This window comes from Macrobrachium rosenbergii, chromosome 50, assembly GCF_040412425.1.
Source record: "Macrobrachium rosenbergii isolate ZJJX-2024 chromosome 50, ASM4041242v1, whole genome shotgun sequence".
NCBI lineage: Eukaryota > Metazoa > Arthropoda > Malacostraca > Decapoda > Palaemonidae > Macrobrachium > Macrobrachium rosenbergii.
This window is the reverse complement of record NC_089790.1, coordinates 15,123,234-15,142,920: the sequence shown is the minus strand read 5'-3', so window position 1 is coordinate 15,142,920 and position 19,687 is coordinate 15,123,234. Positions and strand designations below refer to the sequence as shown.

Here is a 19,687-nt window from a genome sequence, read left to right as displayed (position 1 = left end):
AGGTGTTTTGGTAAAGTTAAATCAGATTTTTTGAAAATGCTATTTGTTTAGTGTAGAAGATTAGTGTATGAGTTCTCGAAAAATGCACTTCGCAGTAGGGCCAATTTTTTGTAGTAAATCCCAGAGACACATAAATTTCATTCTTCTTTGTTGGCCAAGGACACAAAAAGTTTCGTGAAAAAAAGGCTCATTAAAACAATCCAGTGTCAGCTCATCTATATATTTATCACAGTAGAAATTCCTATATAAAAAAAGTCATTCACAAACATATTTTTTTCAGTAATTACATAAACGAGTGAGCCACAAAATAACACACGATTCGTGAGGACCATAACAAATGAGGGAGGTCCTCACTTCTCTGATATGCCTTGCGTTCACTCGGCTGACTCATCCAAATTTCACACGTTTGATAAAGGACTTGCATTTTCCCTCTCTTCTTCTCCTATGTCCCAGTGCTCTTTTTCCCCCAACTATTTCCTGGTATAGACGACTACATTTAGCTTAGATTTCAAAGGAAGTCTTAACAGGAGATTAAACTGGACTCAGATATGCAGTAACTTGTTTAGACTTTGCCTAAGGGAGGAGTTTCGTTCGAGCCATTTTTCAAGCAAGTGCGTGAGGGCTTAGTTTTGATATTGTGTTTATGAATTCTATTTCGACTTCTAATACCCTCATCATTAAATAAATACCTAAATATCAAATAGACACTTAAGTAGTTAACTGAACATCATAATAAAACTTATTCGTCGTTTAAAAACTTGTTTCTTGTTTAGGCTTCAGAGTTCACGAACCTAGAAAACATTTGAACATCACTGACGCACTCTTGAAGAAAAACGAATGGGGTAAAAGAGCTATCATTTAATAAACCTCTGGGCCAGATTTTAACCTAAAAGTATCCTTCAAGACCCAAGTAGTTTTGGAGTTCCTCTCGAAATCGAGAACCTGTACAGTTAGTGTATTACAGCAATTCACACGTAACAAGGGGAAAAAGTCTTCCTCATCGACTTGGAAAAAAAGAATCACAAAAAGAATATACAACTCATTCCAGGTGTAAGTTCGAAAGCAGTTCTTGGCTGAAATTCGGAATACTTTAGATCAATCTTTCAAAAAATCAGTACACCATCAGATGTATTTGATGTGGAATTTCCTCGGACCTTTCCAAAAAAACTTTGAGTCCAATTCGACTTAGATTTAGCGAACCTGCTCCGTCGTTACATATGGAATGCTCTTTTAAATTAACAGTACCTGAGGTAACTGCAATTCAAACATAATGCTTATCTTCCATTTTATATATATACATATACACATGATATAGTTATGTACAAAAAAAAAAAAAAAAGACGAGCCACCCATTACGAAGTTGCCACGAGGAACACTGGCAGTGTTTGAAAAGTCACTCATTGTGAAAGAAAGAAAAATGAAAGAGTTTGCATTATCAAAATAACGCAGTTGTGGGGAAAATAACCTCATTATCATTATTGGTAACGTAATTCACGATCTATCTATCCACGGTTCTTGCATCGGGGTTATAGCAATCTCCAGATGGCTGTGAAGTCGTGCTGATATTGTCTAATGAAGAAGTATTGAACACTAAATTCATGTGTAAAATGTCAGAAGTTGGTAGTCGGAGACTGTGTTAGCAAGCTTTAGTAGTAACACGTATCATTTCTCCATTGGTAAATACCATACGGTAAACAGCGTGATATTTTGACGGTCATAGCATTCTGAATGTCATTTCCTGGTCTCGGTGAAGTATCGGTCACTTGGCATGCAGTATTTCAGTAGGGCTACAGAATAGGATTTTCTGTCACTTTTAGTTAAAACCCTCATTCCAAAATGCATTTACAAACATCTAAAATACTTTGTAAACTGTACTCAAGATCCTAAAGGAGTTAAATGGTTTTATAAATAATTTGACATGTTTAATGATATGCGTCTCTTCGCACTCTGTCAGTGCATCATGTATGAGGATTTCACCATAAGTCATTTTTTTCAGCATTTTATCTTATCAAGTGGGATAAAGAAATAGTTTTAGCTAGTAACATTATCCAGTGAGGATAATTCTGCGTAGCCTTGTATATGAAGGATCAGATGAGCGCCCCTTATCAAGAATACACCGGTAGCATAGTCTTCCAAGGGGTCCATCTGTGTTTAGGATAAAAGAGCATCTTGTAATAATCATTCCCAAAGATATGGACTAAGATAAGCATGGCATATTATTCCACAGTGTCCTAAATTTACGAATCTAAAGCTCGCTTTGAAGTCACTCTTGGGCTGCCATGAAATCACCATAGCCGTCAACGTTTGTGACCCAATCGAGCCAAAGTTACATCCAGTATAACACGTAAGGATTTCATCTCTTAACTTTAGGCAAAACACTACGTGGGGCATATATACCCAAGCTTGCTGCTGATTGCAGGGGTAACAGAACTGCAGTATAAAAAGTGGGGTGAGGGGGTGAAGGGAATGGGCAATCAAACCTCAACACGAGCAACAGAGCAAAATGATTATGATTGGCAGTGAAAAGACTTAGTGGCAGTGGTGGAACGGGATGTGAGGTATGTCTTTGACTTACTGGTCACATCTTTGTCATTCAAACGAAAGGTGCAGGATACACACAGATGAGCATTGAGGAAGGAGAGGAAGGAAAAAGTCTCTTCCTCTCTTCCTCTTTTTTTTTAATTATAAAAGCAACACTGTCCAGACATATGCATCTCTCCACACTTGTTCAAGGAATTTATGTCTGGGGATATTTTTCTTTTGAAGGGACTTGACAGGTATGAGGAAACAGTTTCTTCCCACTTATTGAAAGTAGGAATCAGATTCTATATATTACTACACAAAAAGGCATTTAAACTATAGGTTCAAAACACCATTGTATGTAGTTTCTAAGTCATAATCCAAATATATCTTTTATGTAAAATCATTCATCATTTAGAGATGGAGGACATTCACATCAGTTTCATGTTGATTGATGAATCTTTCTGAGATAATCCTTTTTAAAAATTACATCAGAAGTCACACTTGCATTAGAAACAAGACTGAAAGACAATGTTCCAGTTCGAAAAGAACCCTCCATTTCTCCTTGTTAATTATTATCAGTGTTTTCAAAAAAGCAGTGGTGTCAGAAGAAGTTGTCACAACCTTTTTACATTCAAGTACTTCTCTTCATTTGCGAGTTGGTCAGTCAATATAGGTAATCATCTTGTTTACGTCATTGCTCGAGGTTAATAGTCACATTTGTATCATGGTTTCTCGTCCATCTTCAGTAATCTCTAGTGATCTCAACGTAGGTCCAGACACTTGGCGCGTCAGAAATCTCTCAGGTCGTGAGATCAGCATCACATCATATCATCTTGTCAGTCAAAACGTGCCCTTAGGCATTTCGTATCAATCCATAATTGCCACACACAATACTACGACTGTCCTTCAGAGTGAGAGAACAGCGGCTGAAGCGAAAGTATTTACATCGTCTTCCACAAGCCTACGGGTCAAGGCGAGGTCAAGTAGGCTTTTTCGGAGGTTGAGGTGCTCTGTACTTCTTTGGTGACTTCTTCGGAGGCTGGAAAAGAAAAAGAAAAGAGACTGCTGTACTCTAGTTTCTTACCAGTGGTCAAAGGGTTGGTCTGGAAATGCCTAGTTGGTAAGGTTTTGTTCAAGATCGAGGACAATCTCTTCTAGGACATTATTATTTATAAGAGACATCAGGTGGAAACAAATTACTGGCAGACATAAACACCTTAGAAAGAATGACAAGTATGCTACATACAGCTCAGGAGCTAAAATACTGGATATTAAACAGTAATATCTAAATTACAAAGGATATATCGCACCAGGGAATCCTCTATAATATATCTGCAAAGGAAGAGAGGCAGACCTTGAAACTGCTAGATAGATGGTGTGATAGGGGCTTAAGAAAGGAAGGGCCTTAGCAAGTGAGTGCAAGATGGAGGTGAGTGGCGCAATGTGTGTATGTTTGGTGTGGTATTGACAAGCTTCGGATGAGTCTTCTTTAAAGGTGTTAAATGAAGGTAATATTAGAACATTTTTCGCTAAAATTTACATTAATTATATATATATGAACCCGTAATGTTTTCTGCTGACAGAAAGTTTTCTAAACTAAAGGGTAACCATGCTTCTAATTTTCACAATAAAAAATAATCTCTACCAACTTCCTACCTACAGCATCATCACGTCACGTTCTTTGTCAAGGGAGATTATGGGTAATAAATTAGACAGAGGGATTACCTTCTTTACCCTAATACATTTCTATTATTAATACACAAAAATGAAAAGAATATGCAATTTCCTCGTGAATAAATTACGGGCGTTATTATTATTATTCTTTTCTTGTGAGATTGGTTTTCTTTTGGTCTGACTACAGCATTCCGTGTGTCCAGCTCATTATGGCACTGATTGCAGCTTTATGTGGCACTGTGCCATTTATTGTTGTCATTTCTGGGTGACGGGCTGCCTTCCTAATCGAAAATTAATGACTACTTGAAATTCTGTCGGAGGTTTTGCACTCCTTACTCTCGTTTGTGCCTTTGTATATGTGTTATTGTGTGTTTGTGCCCTGACGCCAGTGTGTATATGCCTTGTCTGTGACAAAAGACTATTTCGCTTCCTCTTGACCGTTTGTTCGTGAGGTTATATATTGTCATTTTGTGTCTTCTTGGTGTTGTTAACTGAATTGCTTTGACAAAAATAATTCAAGCTAGATAATTTAAGCAGGTCATATTTACCAATGTTTTTCAGTGTTTACAATTGTCTGCAATATGGCATTAAGTGATAGTATGATTATCTTAACGTATACATTAGTTTTAATCAATGACTGAATATCGTTTGAAGACTCACAAGGACTTTTGCCTAAGTCTGACGTTGACTTTGAACTTATTTGCTTCAAAAAATAATGGAATATTACTTGAATCGTACAATGAATTCCTCCAAAAGAAAAGAAACGCCATATCCTTACATTACTCAGAAATGGAACAAATTAATAAATAAATAAACGTCATATTTTTTCTTCAGCGCATGCACTTCTTTCCTACCTTTCAAAATTAGACTTTTCACTCGTACTTTTTCCAATGATAACATTTTAACTTTCTTTTTTTCCTTTTACCAATACTCCGGACTAATTCGCGTCCTGGCAGGTGTCCTATAGAAACTCTGGAAGTTGTAATGACAAAAGTTTTTGGAGTTTTGTTCGTATATTAGTCTTTATGAATCAAGGGCAGCAGTATGAACTTTATTTTTACATCTAACTTGCTTTGTCGAAGAGAAAGATTGGTGGGGAAGATTGACTGCGTCGAAGGGAAAGATTTTAAAGAGAAAGAGAAGAGTCGTTTTTAACCAGAAGTTTTCTTCTTCTTTTTTTTTGCAGGTTATTTGCTACTGGTTTTATTCTTACTTTTATCAGACATGCAAAATTTGTTTTAGTTATTTCATTTCGACTGTATGCAGATGAATCATGCTGAATAAAGTAGGTGTTCTTACCAAGATTTCATAATCTCAGACTTAATGAAATAACAATCTTGAACTTAAGTGGTGACAAAAATGCGATGTTTCTTTGAGAGACAACAACAATAAAAATACATCTACACTGCGGTCAAACATGTTGTAAACATATCAGAAACTTATCAAATACATGTAACGAACATGTTGAATACAAGTCATAAACCGTAAGTGGAGAACGAATCTTTAGCCAGCACTGGGTAATCGTACGAAGCTCTAGCTAATGCCACCAATGAGTCGTTAACTTGTTTTCAACTTGTTCATGATGGGTGGACAATAAGTTAAGGTTCATCCACTGCAGTAAAATATGTCAGAGACACGTTGGCAACTTATTGAAGACAAGTTAACGACTTATTGGTAGCTCTAACAAGTGTCTTTATGGTCGTTGACTTGATTTTAAGCTGTCTGTAATTGTATTCAGTAGTTTGCTGATGTCTGTTTGTAACATGTTTTACTGTAGTGAGGACGTGCCTTTACTGATGTGTTTATAACATGTTTTACTGTAGTGTGGACACATAGTGTGGACACACCCTTACTGAATTGTATGTGTGTGTGTGTGTATGACATGTGTTACTGTTGTGGACACACCCTTATCAACATGCTTACGACATGTTTTCCTTGTGGACTCACCCTTACTGGTGTGTTTATGGCATGTTTTACTGTTAAGGATACACCCTTCCTTGTGTGTTTATAACATGTTTCACTGTAGTGTGGACGCACCCTTACTGGTGTGTGTGTGTGTGTGTGTTTACATGTTGTACTGTTGTGGACACACCATTACTGGTGTGTTTATTACATGTTTTATTTGTAGATGCACCCTTACTGGTGTGTTTAGAACATGTTTTACTGTGGTGGATGTACCCTTACTGGTGTGTTTACATTTTTTACTGTTGCGGACTCACCATTACCGACATGTATATGACATGTTTTCCTTGTGGACGTACACCTACTGATGTGTTTATAACATGTTTTACTGTAGTGTGGACTCACCCTTACCGACATTTTTATAACATTTTTCATTTGTGGCTGCACCATTGTTGATGTGTTTATAACATGTCTAACTGTGAGGACGCACCATAAGATTGTCTAAAAGTATCCTCAAGAAAGCCAAGAGTGTACAACCGCCTCTGATCGAGAATGAAAACCGTGAAGTGTTTGGGTTACATTAGTGAAGCGTTTAGACCATGGACCATTGCGCAGCCTAGTGTGGTGTGGGCTGTTAAGGGAAGCAAAGCTGGAGAGCATTGAGACGAAGCCTTACTCACAAACTTAAAATTGTTGGCCACATGCTCGGCAGTTGGGTTAAGACATCTATCGGATGTACCGCCTCTGAAACATACAAAAAAAGATGCAGGTCAATCGGTGGTTTGTGATGCATGCAAAGCATTAAAGAAAAATAAATAATCGGGGTTATGGCAAATGAAAAAGAGTGATATATAAATCATCAGAGCTTTGGTCAGATTTCCTTTATTGAAATGTGTGTGTGTGTCTGTTTTTCAGCTCAGGTTTTATTGGTTATTAAGCTTATTTCGAAGTCTAAAATCATTACAGAGTTACTGAGTTATAGTTCTGTTTAGGTATCATGGTTTACGTACTGAAAGTTACAAAAGTTATGTTTCTTTTGAAGTATGATGACTAACCAAAGTTAAGCATAATTTTTATGGACTATATATTTGATTTTGTAATCTGTTCTGCTTTCAGAATTGAAATGCTCCTGGTTGCTGTAATAGCTGACTGAGAGGTAAGCGTGCTGAAAGTTCCTTCAAACGTAGACTTTTGTTACGTAGAGTTTCTTTTGTGATGATTTGCTGTATGAAGGTGTATGTGTGGATTGAAGATTGGTGACTGCAGATGTCATTCTCTATCTGTCTGTCTGTCTAGCTGTCTATCTATCTATCTATATTAATCGATAGATAGATAGAGAGAGGGAGAGAGAGTCTACTGGTCACTTTTACCATGTTTTTTGTATATATGCCACAAACAGGAATAGATAAATGCATTTTTCAAGTGATTTTGCAATTACATAACCTTTCGCTTAAAATCTTATGACAACCAAATCCTGAGTCTGTTTCCCCTTTACAGTTTCTGTTACACACAGAAAAAATAAATAAATGGATACACATTGGTTTTTTGAATCACAGTATCATTAGCATTGCTATTTGAGGTATTTCGTAAAACCGAAATAAGCTTAACATCATATTTTTATCGAGTCGAACTCTTCATTTCATAGATTGATATTCAAGTATAAAAACAGATTCATATGAAACGATAAACACTGAGGGAAAGTATGAATTCAATAAAAGGAAAAGAAGCAGTCTAGTGATAGCTATGTGAGAGTTCCTGTACGCGAGCCACTACGTGATTGCTTTGTTAAATCGTATTAGGGATTTCTTTCGCGTTTAACGGACACCACTCATTTATTCTGCCGCCAACTACCCTGTCAAATGAAGCCACATAACAACTAATAAATGAATTGAAAATCTATCAGAATATCTGTTCAAGGAGGAATAATCAGCCTAAATGACTTCCTTTTTTGCCTTTACCTTCAAAAGGGATGTTTAAATGTTCTGACCAGATCAACGTTGATGAGGAAAAAAGTGTACCTCATTCGCTAAAAAGTGGCTTGTGTCCAGGAACCATCAGGTGCTGGTTAAAAACTGTTCTTGCAAAAGCAGAATGAGAAAAAGAAGAAGAAGAAGTCAATCATTATCATTTCGAGAGCAAACATACTCTTGTTATTGATTCAAGCAACAGTGACTGAAGCTGACTCGTGAATAAGAAGCTATGCTAAGAAAATAAAGATTAAGAAGATAACTGTGATTCAGCTACTGTACTAAGTCGATTCTAGCTTACCTTTGATGCCAGGGAAGCTGTAGAGAATGCATCTGAGATGTTGAACGTGCGGGATGGGGAACTGAGATCAAACATAGATCCCCAACCTCCACTGCTGCAAGTGAAGAAAAGAGGGTATTAAAATATAATATAAATAAATATCTGTACGTAAAGTTTGTGTGTACATATATCATAACCCCTCTGAGTGACATCGAGAAGATAGAAGTTTTTTATCTGAAATTCTATTTTTTATTACAGCAATACAAATGTGTATTTTTTTCACTTTATTTGTGCACTTGTGTTCTTAGGTGTTTTATTCACAGTATGGAGACCAATGTGGAACAAGAAAGAACATAGGCGTGGAATTGTGATAATGAATCTTGTCCTCGGAATGCAAAAGGATTTGCAAAAAGTTTGTTTAGTGTATGACATTCATTCTCTCTCTCTCTCTCTCTCTCTCTCTCTCTCTCTCTCTCTCTCTCTCTCTCTCTCTCTCTCTGTGTGTGTGTGTGTGTGCTTACCTCATGCTATACATGGAGGCAGGTCTGGTTCGGCTGCTGCTTCGCTCACGATATCTCGCTCCACCTTGGGAAAAGAAAAAGGCAAGTGTTTAAGGAAATTCAACTGATATTTAAATGTAAAAATGATCTTTGGAGCTGCTGTTCTTCAGTTCCTTGATTTCTTCGAAATCTAAATTCCCGGAATTTATTTTGTCATTGTCCTGAGATCCCAGAATGCAAAGTATTTCTCAGAAGTTTGAAACACTGTTCTCTTTGTCTTGATGTTTGTAGAAGAACACGTTATTCCATTTGTTTTCAGCCTCTGAAAATTGTCATAGAGGTTTTTAAATAATGTGAAAATACGCAGATCACCATCTCATGTTCCCACGTCTTCAGATGATGAAAAACTCTAAAAATTTAAAATCTTCTCTTCTACGTTCATATACTTTACAGTTTGTGGTGTACTTTGTTCCTAAATCCATACTGTTTATGAGGTGAAACACTAGTCAGCATTCATTAATCCCATGCTGAGATACCTTTGTTGAGTAACGGATTGATCCGGTTTATAAGTTTAAGATATTGTTATCGAGTTTTTAATTCTTTCTCGTTTTTCTCAGACAGGTATCAGTAAGCTGGAGTAAAGATACCAGGTGTCACAAGAGGCTGGGCCCAAAACCTAAACAAACACTAGAGCATGCAGTTTTCCATCTTTGGTACAATTTATTGTTCTTGACAGTTCTATGTCAAAATAATTCTCTTTAAGTTCAAAAATAATTTCATTTGCTTTTATTTTACGACCTTGTATCCTCAAATTCATGCTGTGATTTACTGCTTGATTTTTTTTTCTAAATAAAGAAAACTCCTTCCATTATTTATCGAAATAGTCGATGACGCCAGCGTCGGTAATTTTCGAAATTATGAAACCAAGAGGAAACAAAACCGAAAGAAATTCAGGGAATAATCTTAATCACTTTTGCTTTGATTCTTCAGCTGACCTGGAAGGATTAGGAGTCTCCTACGTAATTTCTTACGTCGTATTGCATCTAAATCCTGTGGGTTCGGGCGATTACTGCGTTTTTACGCAGTCATTAAGACTGATTAACTTCCAGATGTGTTTTGCACGATTAGTTTGGCTTAATGTTCGCGGGTTCTGGTTCGTCTCATTTTTCCAGTTCGAGTTTGATGTTTTTGATGTTGTAGACGAGTGAAATAAACACGCAATGTTATCAATATTTTTCTTATCTCTGCTCGTGTCTAGTGTCTCATTTTTTTTTATCTTCTTTTTTATTTTGTATCTATCAGCGCATTTTTGCATGAATGGCATGTTTTAAAAGCGAAACTCATTTATATTAGATTAAAACATTTTCCCTTTCAAAATATCCCAGCACCTACATCAGGCTCATAATATAAACTATTCATTGTTTTTACTGAGTCTTACACACGGTATCCTTATTAATTAACCTTCATAATTATCTATTACTGATCCCCATAACTGGCAGTAAAGCCAACTATGATAGTTGCAAAGACAGGAAGATAAGATGAAGAGATAATGATAACTAGTAAGAACCTTGAGAGTAAGGATCAAAAATTGTATCCAAATTTTCATTTGGTTTCATTAATGCCAAGCTTATCATTTACTCATTAATAATTCAGGTACAAACCAATATTCAATTTCCCCTAGCAAGCTTTCATACAAAAGAGTACCGCTTTGCAATAAAATATTATGATTGCACTGAGTACATCGGTAAATAAACGAGTAAATTTGATAAATCAGTGGTAAATGAAGTCCAAGTACCTTCGAGTCCATTCTCCAGAAAGGGAACGCAATCACAACGTTGCCTGGCAGGCGACAGGGTCCATGGCGCATCCAAAGTAAGATCGAAAGTAATAACGAATTCCTTGTATCAAACATGTCATAAAAACACGTCAGAAACTTATTGCACAAACCACTGACTGGCTGAATACGAGTCAATGACTCGTTGGTATCCAAACCAGTTCTTCATACAAATACATTCGCCAAAGATTCACTCTCCACTTACGGTCGTTGACTTGTTGACAACATGTTTGTGATTTGTATGCGATAAGTTGCCGATATGTTTTTTAAGACATATTTTACTGTAGTGTGGACTCACCCTAAGGCTGAGACCCTCTCCAATTCTGGATGAACTTTCTCCATAGTTGTAGGTAAGATCTGAAGAAATACAACGTAATCTGTGGAGAATTGTGCGGTCGGTTGCCGTGAAAGTGTCTGTTGTTGTTTCAAGGGGACATATCTTGAGTAATAGTTAAATTGATTTTTTTCTGAAAGATTCCTCAGTTCTATATAAAATGTTTCTACTCATTAGGTGTTGTAGACTCTCTTTTCTTTTTTATTTCTTTCTGATTTCTTGTCTCTAGCTCAGCATCAATTCCACAGTTTGACAAAATCATATCCAACTGTAATAAGAATCTCATTTTAGTGCAACATGTAGAGGACATGTTCAGGACGTGTTTGGATGAGAAGCTTCTTTCACTTTACTGGATTATTGAGTCAGCAGGGAAAGAAAGACTCACTCTCCTCAAACAATGGGTCATTGAGGGCTATACTTTCTTCATCAGGTTAAACTGAGAGAAGACTGTAAGAGGCATGTAGGCCATAAAGGTCCATCATTTCTTGGGTGGTTATTTTCAGCAAGTGAATGGTTATTAAAGATAGCTTCCTTTGTAAAATGATGCACATATTATGGAGGGTCGGGAGAAGCAGAGGTGGGGTTGGGTGTTGGGCGTGTGTGGGGCAGTTTCAGGAAAGTTGCATAACCTTGTAGTGGGTAGTCCATTATCAAAGGGTCATTGCCAAAATTTACCAGAGTCGACAGCGAAGTTGCTGGGGGTGGTCTTGTTGAGCGCAGCTCGCACTTCAACCAAGAGGGAGTTGCAGCTGTTGTATCTGGATCTACTCCTATCTCTACCATTCCCCTCTGTTTCTACTTCATTTTCCCCTCCATTATCTGAGTCTCCCCCATTATCTGGAAGAAAATTAAGGTTACTGGGTCTCTGTGCTCAAATACCACCAGCAGCTGTGGGGAAGCAGCAGAACTGGGTAGTCACGTGCACGACTAATCCGCATGCAGTGGTGCTTGTCAGATTATCTTTAGAGGACTGGATTACATTTCATGTGGTTCCGGAACTGGTTTGTGGAGTGAAGTCTATGTCGCCACTGGGGATGTTTTTCTAACATTTGGTGTGATCACTTCTTTTTGTGGGCTCCTTGACTGACTAATGACTCAGAACTGCTTGAAGACCCCTTACCAATCAAAATTTAATGCAACAAAACATCAACAGTGAGGTATATATTTACTGCACTTGACTGCAGATGCAAATAACATTTAGCATACTATAATAGAATTTGATTTTGACACATGAAATTTTTTTATGTAAATGGCTTAACTCTTATTTTTTCATGCTGCATTCTGAGAGAACTGAAAATGTGTACTTTAAGTTAACTGAAATCTACCAATTCACCTCGAGCAACTGCCTTTTCCCAAATACCCTCTGTCTCTCTAGGAAAAGATTAATGTATTGGCAAAAGAAAAGAGTTTTAAAAGATAGTACAGTTCATTGATGTTTTCACTTCCTCTGAAATTGTTTCATTCATCCCAAACATTTGCCTTAACATTTATACACCAAACAATTTACCCTTTTGTCTGTAAACTGTGAACAGTAGTTCGGTGTTTACAGGCGAGTTTAGGATGTTTAAACTTCGCTTGAACTTCATTTAAACTAAGTTTGATAAGATATAGTTCAAATTATCTAGAAACTGAAAAGATGAACCAGTAAGCTTTTTTTACATACTTGTCTGAATATTTTATCAGCCTGTACACAATATCTCGATATACTGAAGACAAACCTTGTGAAAGAGCGTTGACAGACGAAGTAGCAGCTCTGTGTCTCAAGTCATCTCGAACCATACTGAGGTGAGAGGACCAGGCATGACTTCCACTGCCTCCCCACCCTCCAAAGATGTTGCTTGTGCTTCCACTCCATCCTGTAGATGAGTAAGATGTCGGAGAGTCTATGCCATTGCTATAGACACAGTCTCTTGATCCCCATCTGCTGAAGCTGCTTTTGTCTATGTAACTACTTGTGGTTCTTGATTCCTTGATGCTGGAGGCTCTTTCCAAACGCCGAGTCACTCGGTAGGAAGAACGTTCATCCTTGACAGAGTGGGATCTGTGTGCAGGAACCAGAAGATTGTCAAATATATTTTTTTATCTATTAAGAGTAATATGAAATGTATATAAAAAGTGATTCTTATAGCCCATGCTTACATTTCTTTACCGGTTTGAACGTCATCAAATAGAGAAAAGATCACTTAGATAAGAACGAGTTTGAATAATGTACATCACAAATGCGTAAGTTACAACTTTTCATGTTAGTTTAATGCATACCTCTCTAAACGTTTATTGATAGGTTCTTTGGCAGGGCACTCTGGTGGAGTGGGTTCAGCTGGGGCTTGAGCTGGAGGTGGTGCTGGTGCAGGTCCTTTATTATGCTTAGCTGGGATAGGGCTCTTGCTTTTCTGTGGTGGGGGCTGATCCACTGGCGTTGCAGCCCTTCTAGAAACTGGCCGTAGTGCAGCTTCACACACAGTCTGAAATAATCGTGAAATTTTACAAGCAAACGAAAAGCATTGAAGGATAATGTCATTACTTCTGAATGCATAATTGATACTTTTATTCATTCTGGAAATATCTATGCCATCTTATGCATCTGTACTAGAAAACTAAGCAGTTGGTTACCTGATGGGATCGAAATTTCTCAGGTGTGAATACTTGTTTGCAGAATTCACAGTTGATACGGAGCTCAGCTTCTCTTGGTGCAAAACTGTTCATCATAGGCTTGCTGTCAAACCTGATGAATCCATTCTTTTCTTGTGACTGACTTTTGGTACCATCATTTTGTGTGACATTTTCTATCGTTGACTGGCTATTAAGCTGGTTCTTTTCATTTGCATTAGTAATTGTTGGTGGTGATGAAGTACTTGATGTGCTATTACTATGTGAAGGAGTACCTGATTTTATAGGTGGCAGTGAAGAGCTTTGTGAAGATGGCTGTGGTGGTGGTGGTGGAGCTTTGTATTTGTTTGGATTTTTTATAAAAACTGTCTCAGAATGCTCTTGTGTTGAGGCATTCGTTGGTGGAGGAGACATATCTTTTACCTGTGTTTCTTTTACGATTTCGTTTTGGGAGTGTGAGGAGATTTGTTTTAAGTGTCTTTTTGATGGTGAAGGAGACCTTGAAATCATGGGATATGGGGATGATGATTCTGTGTCAGGACTGTGTTGTGAAGGCAGCTGTGTGGCTGATTTACTTGTCGTTACAGGCTGTAAAGGCTGGGGTGAGTCATCAGTATTTGTGTCCTCAAGAGGAGCTGTGTTAGAGCGAGCATAGCCTCCACGTCTGGTGGCTGCACTTCCAGATATACTACGCCATGAGAAAATAGCTGAAGACAAGAGGCGACCTTTACGAGGTCGGCTGAAAGGTATATCTTCATCATACTCAAGTTCGACATCTGTTGTTGGAGTATCTGGAGGTGCAATGTCTGGATTTGGCATGTTAACTGGTACTGGTGATGCTGAACTGCTTGTTGAAGGTGTTGTGGAGCTACTGCTAAGTGAACCACTGCTGGCAGAGCTGCTGTTTGTAGAAGTGCTTGAAGCAGGACTAACGCTAAACGGCCGATTACTACCAGAGCTTAAGCTAGGAGATACCACAACTGTAGGTGGCTGATCCACAATCGTGATTGTGGTGGTTGGAGGAGGACTCAAAGGTGGTGGACTAGTTGATGAAGGACAACTGGGTGGAGGGCTAGAAGTTGGAAGCTCCGGATTTCTGTTCTGAGCTGCATTCCTCCTAGGAATAGGAGCAGGACTTTTTCTTGCTGGAACAGATGGTGATTCTGTTGTATTTCTTTCTGTTGCAGAAGAGGTATTGGACACTGTAGCTTTCCGGGGGGGTGTGCACACTGGGGTAGGCATTCTTCCCTGACGTCTTCTTGGTGGGGGAGATGCATGGCCAGTTGCACTTTGTGTAGTCGTTGACTGAGTTGTCACAGTTGAGGCAGTGACAGAGGTTACTCTCACACTGGTATTTGATGTTGATGATACTAAATTAACTGAGGATGTAGAACCGCTGTTAACAGCTGCCAGTTGGGCTAAGCGAGAAGCCCTAGGCAACTGTGTCTCATTTTGTTCACAGCTTGTCTGATGTCGCATAAGATCTCGCTCTGGGAACATCTCGTCACAAAATTCACAGGGGAGTAAAACTGGAGCTTCTCGTCGGATAGGTGGCTGAAAAGAGGCGATAATGAGGTTATATTCAGATATGACTGTAGGATTTTGTCTGTTAAGGTGCAGAGTATAATAACTTGAGACACATGTGTGGTGAAAATATAATGCTTATACCAAACTGATGTAGAACAAAACAGTAGAAGTAAAAGTAAATATAAAATATTTATCTGGTCTTACAGCATCTTCTTTGAAGGAGACTCGTTTCCTAAGTCCAGAACTCTTTGGCCTTGCTCCTGTACTTAAAGCACTTCCACTGCTTCCAGTACCACTGCTTGAAGAGGCATTGGAATCACTAGATGATTTGCTAATGGGAGTGCTCCTACTTGACGAAGAAGCAGATGAAGATGTAGTAGTTGCATTTCGTGGTGAAGCCGGAGGTCGACGAGAGCTCCCTCTTGATGATGGGGTATCTGAGTCAGAATCGCTGCCACTGCTGCTTTCTGATACATTCTCCTGAAAATTTATATTTTTTTATGCAAAGCTTTGGGTTATATTTTCAGCATAACATTAGCGACTGAGATTTATGTAGAGTACAATAATACATATTATCAACATTTAGTAGGTACAGCATATGATCATGCATTACTTGAGGTATTTCACACGATGTAGTACTCACGGGTCTTTCTGGCATAGAGAAGGATCGACGAAAAGTTGGCTTATGCTTTCTGTTGAATTCTGAAGGAGGGAGGTCATCATCAGCTTTAGCAAGTTGAAAAGCTAACCATCGATCATATTGTTCTTGTGTTGCATTGACTGGAGGCTCAGCACTACGGCTCCCTGTAGGAAATAGATCTTCATGTAGTGCTTTAATGATCTTGGAGACTGAAAAGTGACATAGATTGCACAATATGCTTGCTCATTTGGTAAGTTGTTACTTACAGTGGTAAATGAGTTTCAGTTTAAGAAAAAAAATATTGGGGCGAAATTAATTGTTAAAAAAGCAGATTTTTAACTAATTATAAAATAAATAAGTTAAACAATAACAAATACATTACCACTCAGTCGGGAGTGTGTACTAGAAGTCTGAGCTGCAAGAGTGGCCAGAACAGCATTTGTCTCCAAGGCAAGTGTTGTTGGTCTTCTTGGTCGAGCACCATTAGAGTAGGAGGAGGAATACGAAGAGGTCGTGGTGGAAGAGGATACTGAGGCTGTGGAAGAGGTGCAAGAGGTCTTATTAGAGGAAGCACTAGATGAAGAGGAAGTGGAAGTTGACGTGGCAGATGATGTTGAAGCAGTAGAGGCACTCGGAGAGCTCGTGGAGGTGAGAGTAGAGGTTGAAGCTGATGATGTAGAGGTCCTGCTGGTAGTAGCAGCGTTAGACCTAGAGGAATAAGATGTTAACGCTCGTGAAGCAGAGCTGGACCTAATAGTGGGAGCAGAATAAGACGAAGAAGAAATGGTAGTCCTGGACAAAGAGTCTCTAGATGCTCTTTGGGTGGAAGTCGTGGTGGTAGTAGTTGAAGTTGAGCTAGTGCTACTGCTTGAAGCAGTGTTGGAAATGCTGTTAGTAGTGGCTGTTTGGGAACTGGAGGATGTAGAGCGGCTAGAAGAGCAGCAACAGTCATCATCCTGAAAGGAATCCTTGCAAGACTCGGTAGAATCCTTGCAAGAGTCCTTGCAGGAATCCTTGCAGGAGTCTGAGGTAGAGGAAGTTGTGGAGGAGTAGGGGGTATAGGACGGAGGAGTGTGGGTGTTGGTCGGGCGTTGGTATCTGTAGGATGGAGAGGTGGTGCGGCTGGACATTAGTGCTGACACCATCTCTGAAAGCAGACGGAAAAGCCAACGTAATCAGCTATTACTAATAAGCCACAATGAAAAGCTTTGCGATTTTGTCAGTAGATACGAGGTATATTATTAATACAGCTCATGAGAAAGTTGGCAGAACAGTTATGTACAAGGCCGTTCTTACGATGTAGTGAAATGTTAAAAGACAACACAAGAAAACTAATGGTGGAGTTCATGAAAAATATTTCCAGGTACATTAACCAAAGGCTATAAGTGCATTTATAATATGACTTATTTGTGTTCAGTTGACACCTTCCTAAGAAAAATACTTGTCATAGTTTTTGATAGGAAGATTGTACACATGTATCCTAAGCATTATTAAGACTCATAATCTTTGATGACTACTGTTCACAGGTAATTTTTTCAAAGCACTCACACACTTCCATGGAGTAAATATCAACAGATCAATTAAATGCTAAGCAGAGACAAAATCTTTTAAAATATGACACTGAGTTATAGAGAAACTATTCCATTTTACCATCATAATCCTCTGTAGTGTGGTGGACAAGTCTTCTACCCCCTGGCCCAGTGCCCCTGCTGGGTACACTGTGGCTTCGCACCGTCTTCTTTTCCCTGGGTTTGTTGACGTAATTCTTGATAATATCTTCTTCTCTGCAGAATCTAGTGGTAGGTGAAGGATGGGAATCTTAGTGAATATCCACAGAATATAGGTTTTATAACCTGTAACACTGGATTTGCTTTTCTTTCATTTTCATCATCTGTCAAATCATAAGTTTAACTTACCTGATATCCATCAACATGTCACGTGTGATATCTCTTCTGCAGATGGCACAGTTTTTAGTTGTGTTGGCGATGCCCTTCACGCAGACCATGCAAAACACGTGGCCGCAGTCAAGGGCAAGAGGAAGGGTCACGGGTCCAAGACAGATTGGACATTCAGAGCCTTCGTCGTCAGAATTTTCATCGGCTCTTGCTGGTGTGAAGAATAAGGGAGTATTTTGTAAACTTATATGTCTGCCTGTATATCTATCTATCTACCTGGATAGACAGATAAATAGATAGACAGACAGATATATAAACTGATAGACAGATGGACTAGTTCACTCATCAGCTCTTTGAGATCCTAGATCCAATAAACTAATTAATAAAATTATCAAAATGTTCAGTATCAGATCTTATTCACAACCACTTTTCATGATAAATGTTTCAGTGAAAAACACATAAGCAGAGGACCATTTCTTCTGTAAATGATGGTGCCCTTACAATAACAACAGCAAAATAGATCTCTCTCTCTCTCTCTCTCTCTCTCTCTCTCTCTCTCTCTCTCTCTCTCTCTCTCTCTCTCAGTAATTTGAACTTATTCCGGTAATTGTTTCCTTGCCAATATCCTTATCGATACTATAAGTGTCAGTGTCCTTAGCTGTAGTCTATACGCAATCTCTCTCTCTCTCTCTCTCTCTCTCTCTCTCTCTCTCTCTCTCTCTCTCTCTCTCTCTCTCCCCTCACCCGACTTGATTACCCAACCATACCTTTATCTTCCGGTTTAAGTACTTATGATCCGTCTCGTAATGGAACTGGAGGTAACGAACTTGGACGTATTTGGTGCATCCCTTGCAGCGCTCCGTGCGAGCTTCGCAGTACTCCTTGTGTCTCTCGTGTTCCGCGGCCGTGATCTCCAGCTCGCAGTGCTCGCACGTCACCATTCTTCTCGGGCAGTGCTCTTTCTGTAGGGAAGTCAGAAAGAGAGAGAAACGTAAGCTATGTTGCGGTCCTCAGGTATAGGGACGATTGGCAGAAAACTGTAGAAGCTGTTAAGATTTATGTGAAAATATAATGATGTGAAACTGTATCACAAATTAAAACTTCAAAAGGACTCGAGTGTCTGGGGGTGATATGTGTCTTATACGTGTCTTATACGGAAGGTTTATCCGATATTCGGCCGTTGAAAGATATCACTATAAGTGATTGTTTACTTCCCTTTCCCAGGAAGCTACCCGTACCCAGGTCCTGCCCTTACCCAACTGTTAGGCCAAAAGACTTAATGGTGATATATATATGCGTGCATGTGTAAGCGTTTGCATTCCCCTTTCTTCAGAAGTTTCTAGTGCATATATATATATATATATATATATATATATATATATATATATATATATATATATATATATATATATATATATATATATATATATATATATATATATATATATACTGTATATATATATGTGTGTGTGTGTATATGAATACATATATATATATATATATATATATATATATATATATATATATATATATATATATATATATACATATATATACACTAATGTTTTGCTAGAACCTTTGCCCTTTACAAAGGACTTTGTATCTCTATTATTTACAAAAATCCATTCTCTCGTGTGTATTTCTCTTAAGTCAAAGACCTGAAATATTGAACAAACCCTTAATGAATTCGCCTCTCTCTCTCTCTCTCTCTCTCTCTCTCTCCTTCCTCTTCTACTGAGAGTAATGCGGTATCGAACAGACTTAACCCATGATGTGAATGAGTTGCTTTGTTTATCTTCACTGGAGGGAAAAAGAGATGGAACTATAGATCCCTGGATTGTTCTAAATGCGAGGACCGTTGCGAAGACAAAAGAGCATCTGCGTGAACTGTGATTCAAATGTTGTGAAATTCATACACGAGGGGAAAGGGCCCTCCATAATTCGGTGTTTCTCTAATCCAGGGAATTTTTTCGTGTACTGAGGCAGAGTATTGAATTCTACCTG

At 38.5% G+C, this 19,687-nt stretch overlaps 1 protein-coding gene across 6 annotated transcripts; it reads right to left on the bottom strand.

Annotated features, from left to right (window-relative positions):
• Positions 1 to 204: 204 nt before the first annotated feature.
• LOC136832659 (uncharacterized) lies at positions 205 to 18,591 on the bottom strand. Of its 6 annotated transcripts, none has more exons than XM_067093940.1 (14): positions 18,451 to 18,591; positions 17,705 to 17,894; positions 17,439 to 17,581; positions 16,171 to 16,935; positions 15,792 to 15,952; positions 15,353 to 15,628; positions 13,625 to 15,175; positions 13,274 to 13,476; positions 12,733 to 13,055; positions 11,690 to 11,851; positions 8,868 to 8,931; positions 8,368 to 8,461; positions 6,780 to 6,843; positions 3,424 to 3,562 (listed from the first exon to the last, which is right to left on the bottom strand). In XM_067093940.1, the coding sequence occupies exons 2-13, from the start codon at positions 17,791 to 17,793 to the stop codon at positions 6,826 to 6,828; spliced, it is 3,849 nt and encodes a 1,282-aa protein (XP_066950041.1). In that variant the 5' UTR covers positions 17,794 to 17,894; positions 18,451 to 18,591; the 3' UTR covers positions 3,424 to 3,562; positions 6,780 to 6,825. The 6 variants fall into 6 exon arrangements, 5 of the variants coding, with proteins under 5 accessions (XP_066950044.1, XP_066950040.1, XP_066950045.1 ...); XR_010851276.1 differs by having other exon boundaries at positions 3,436 to 3,562; positions 6,776 to 6,843; XM_067093943.1 differs by lacking the exon at positions 11,690 to 11,851 and having other exon boundaries at positions 205 to 3,562.
• Positions 18,592 to 19,687: the final 1,096 nt, after the last annotated feature.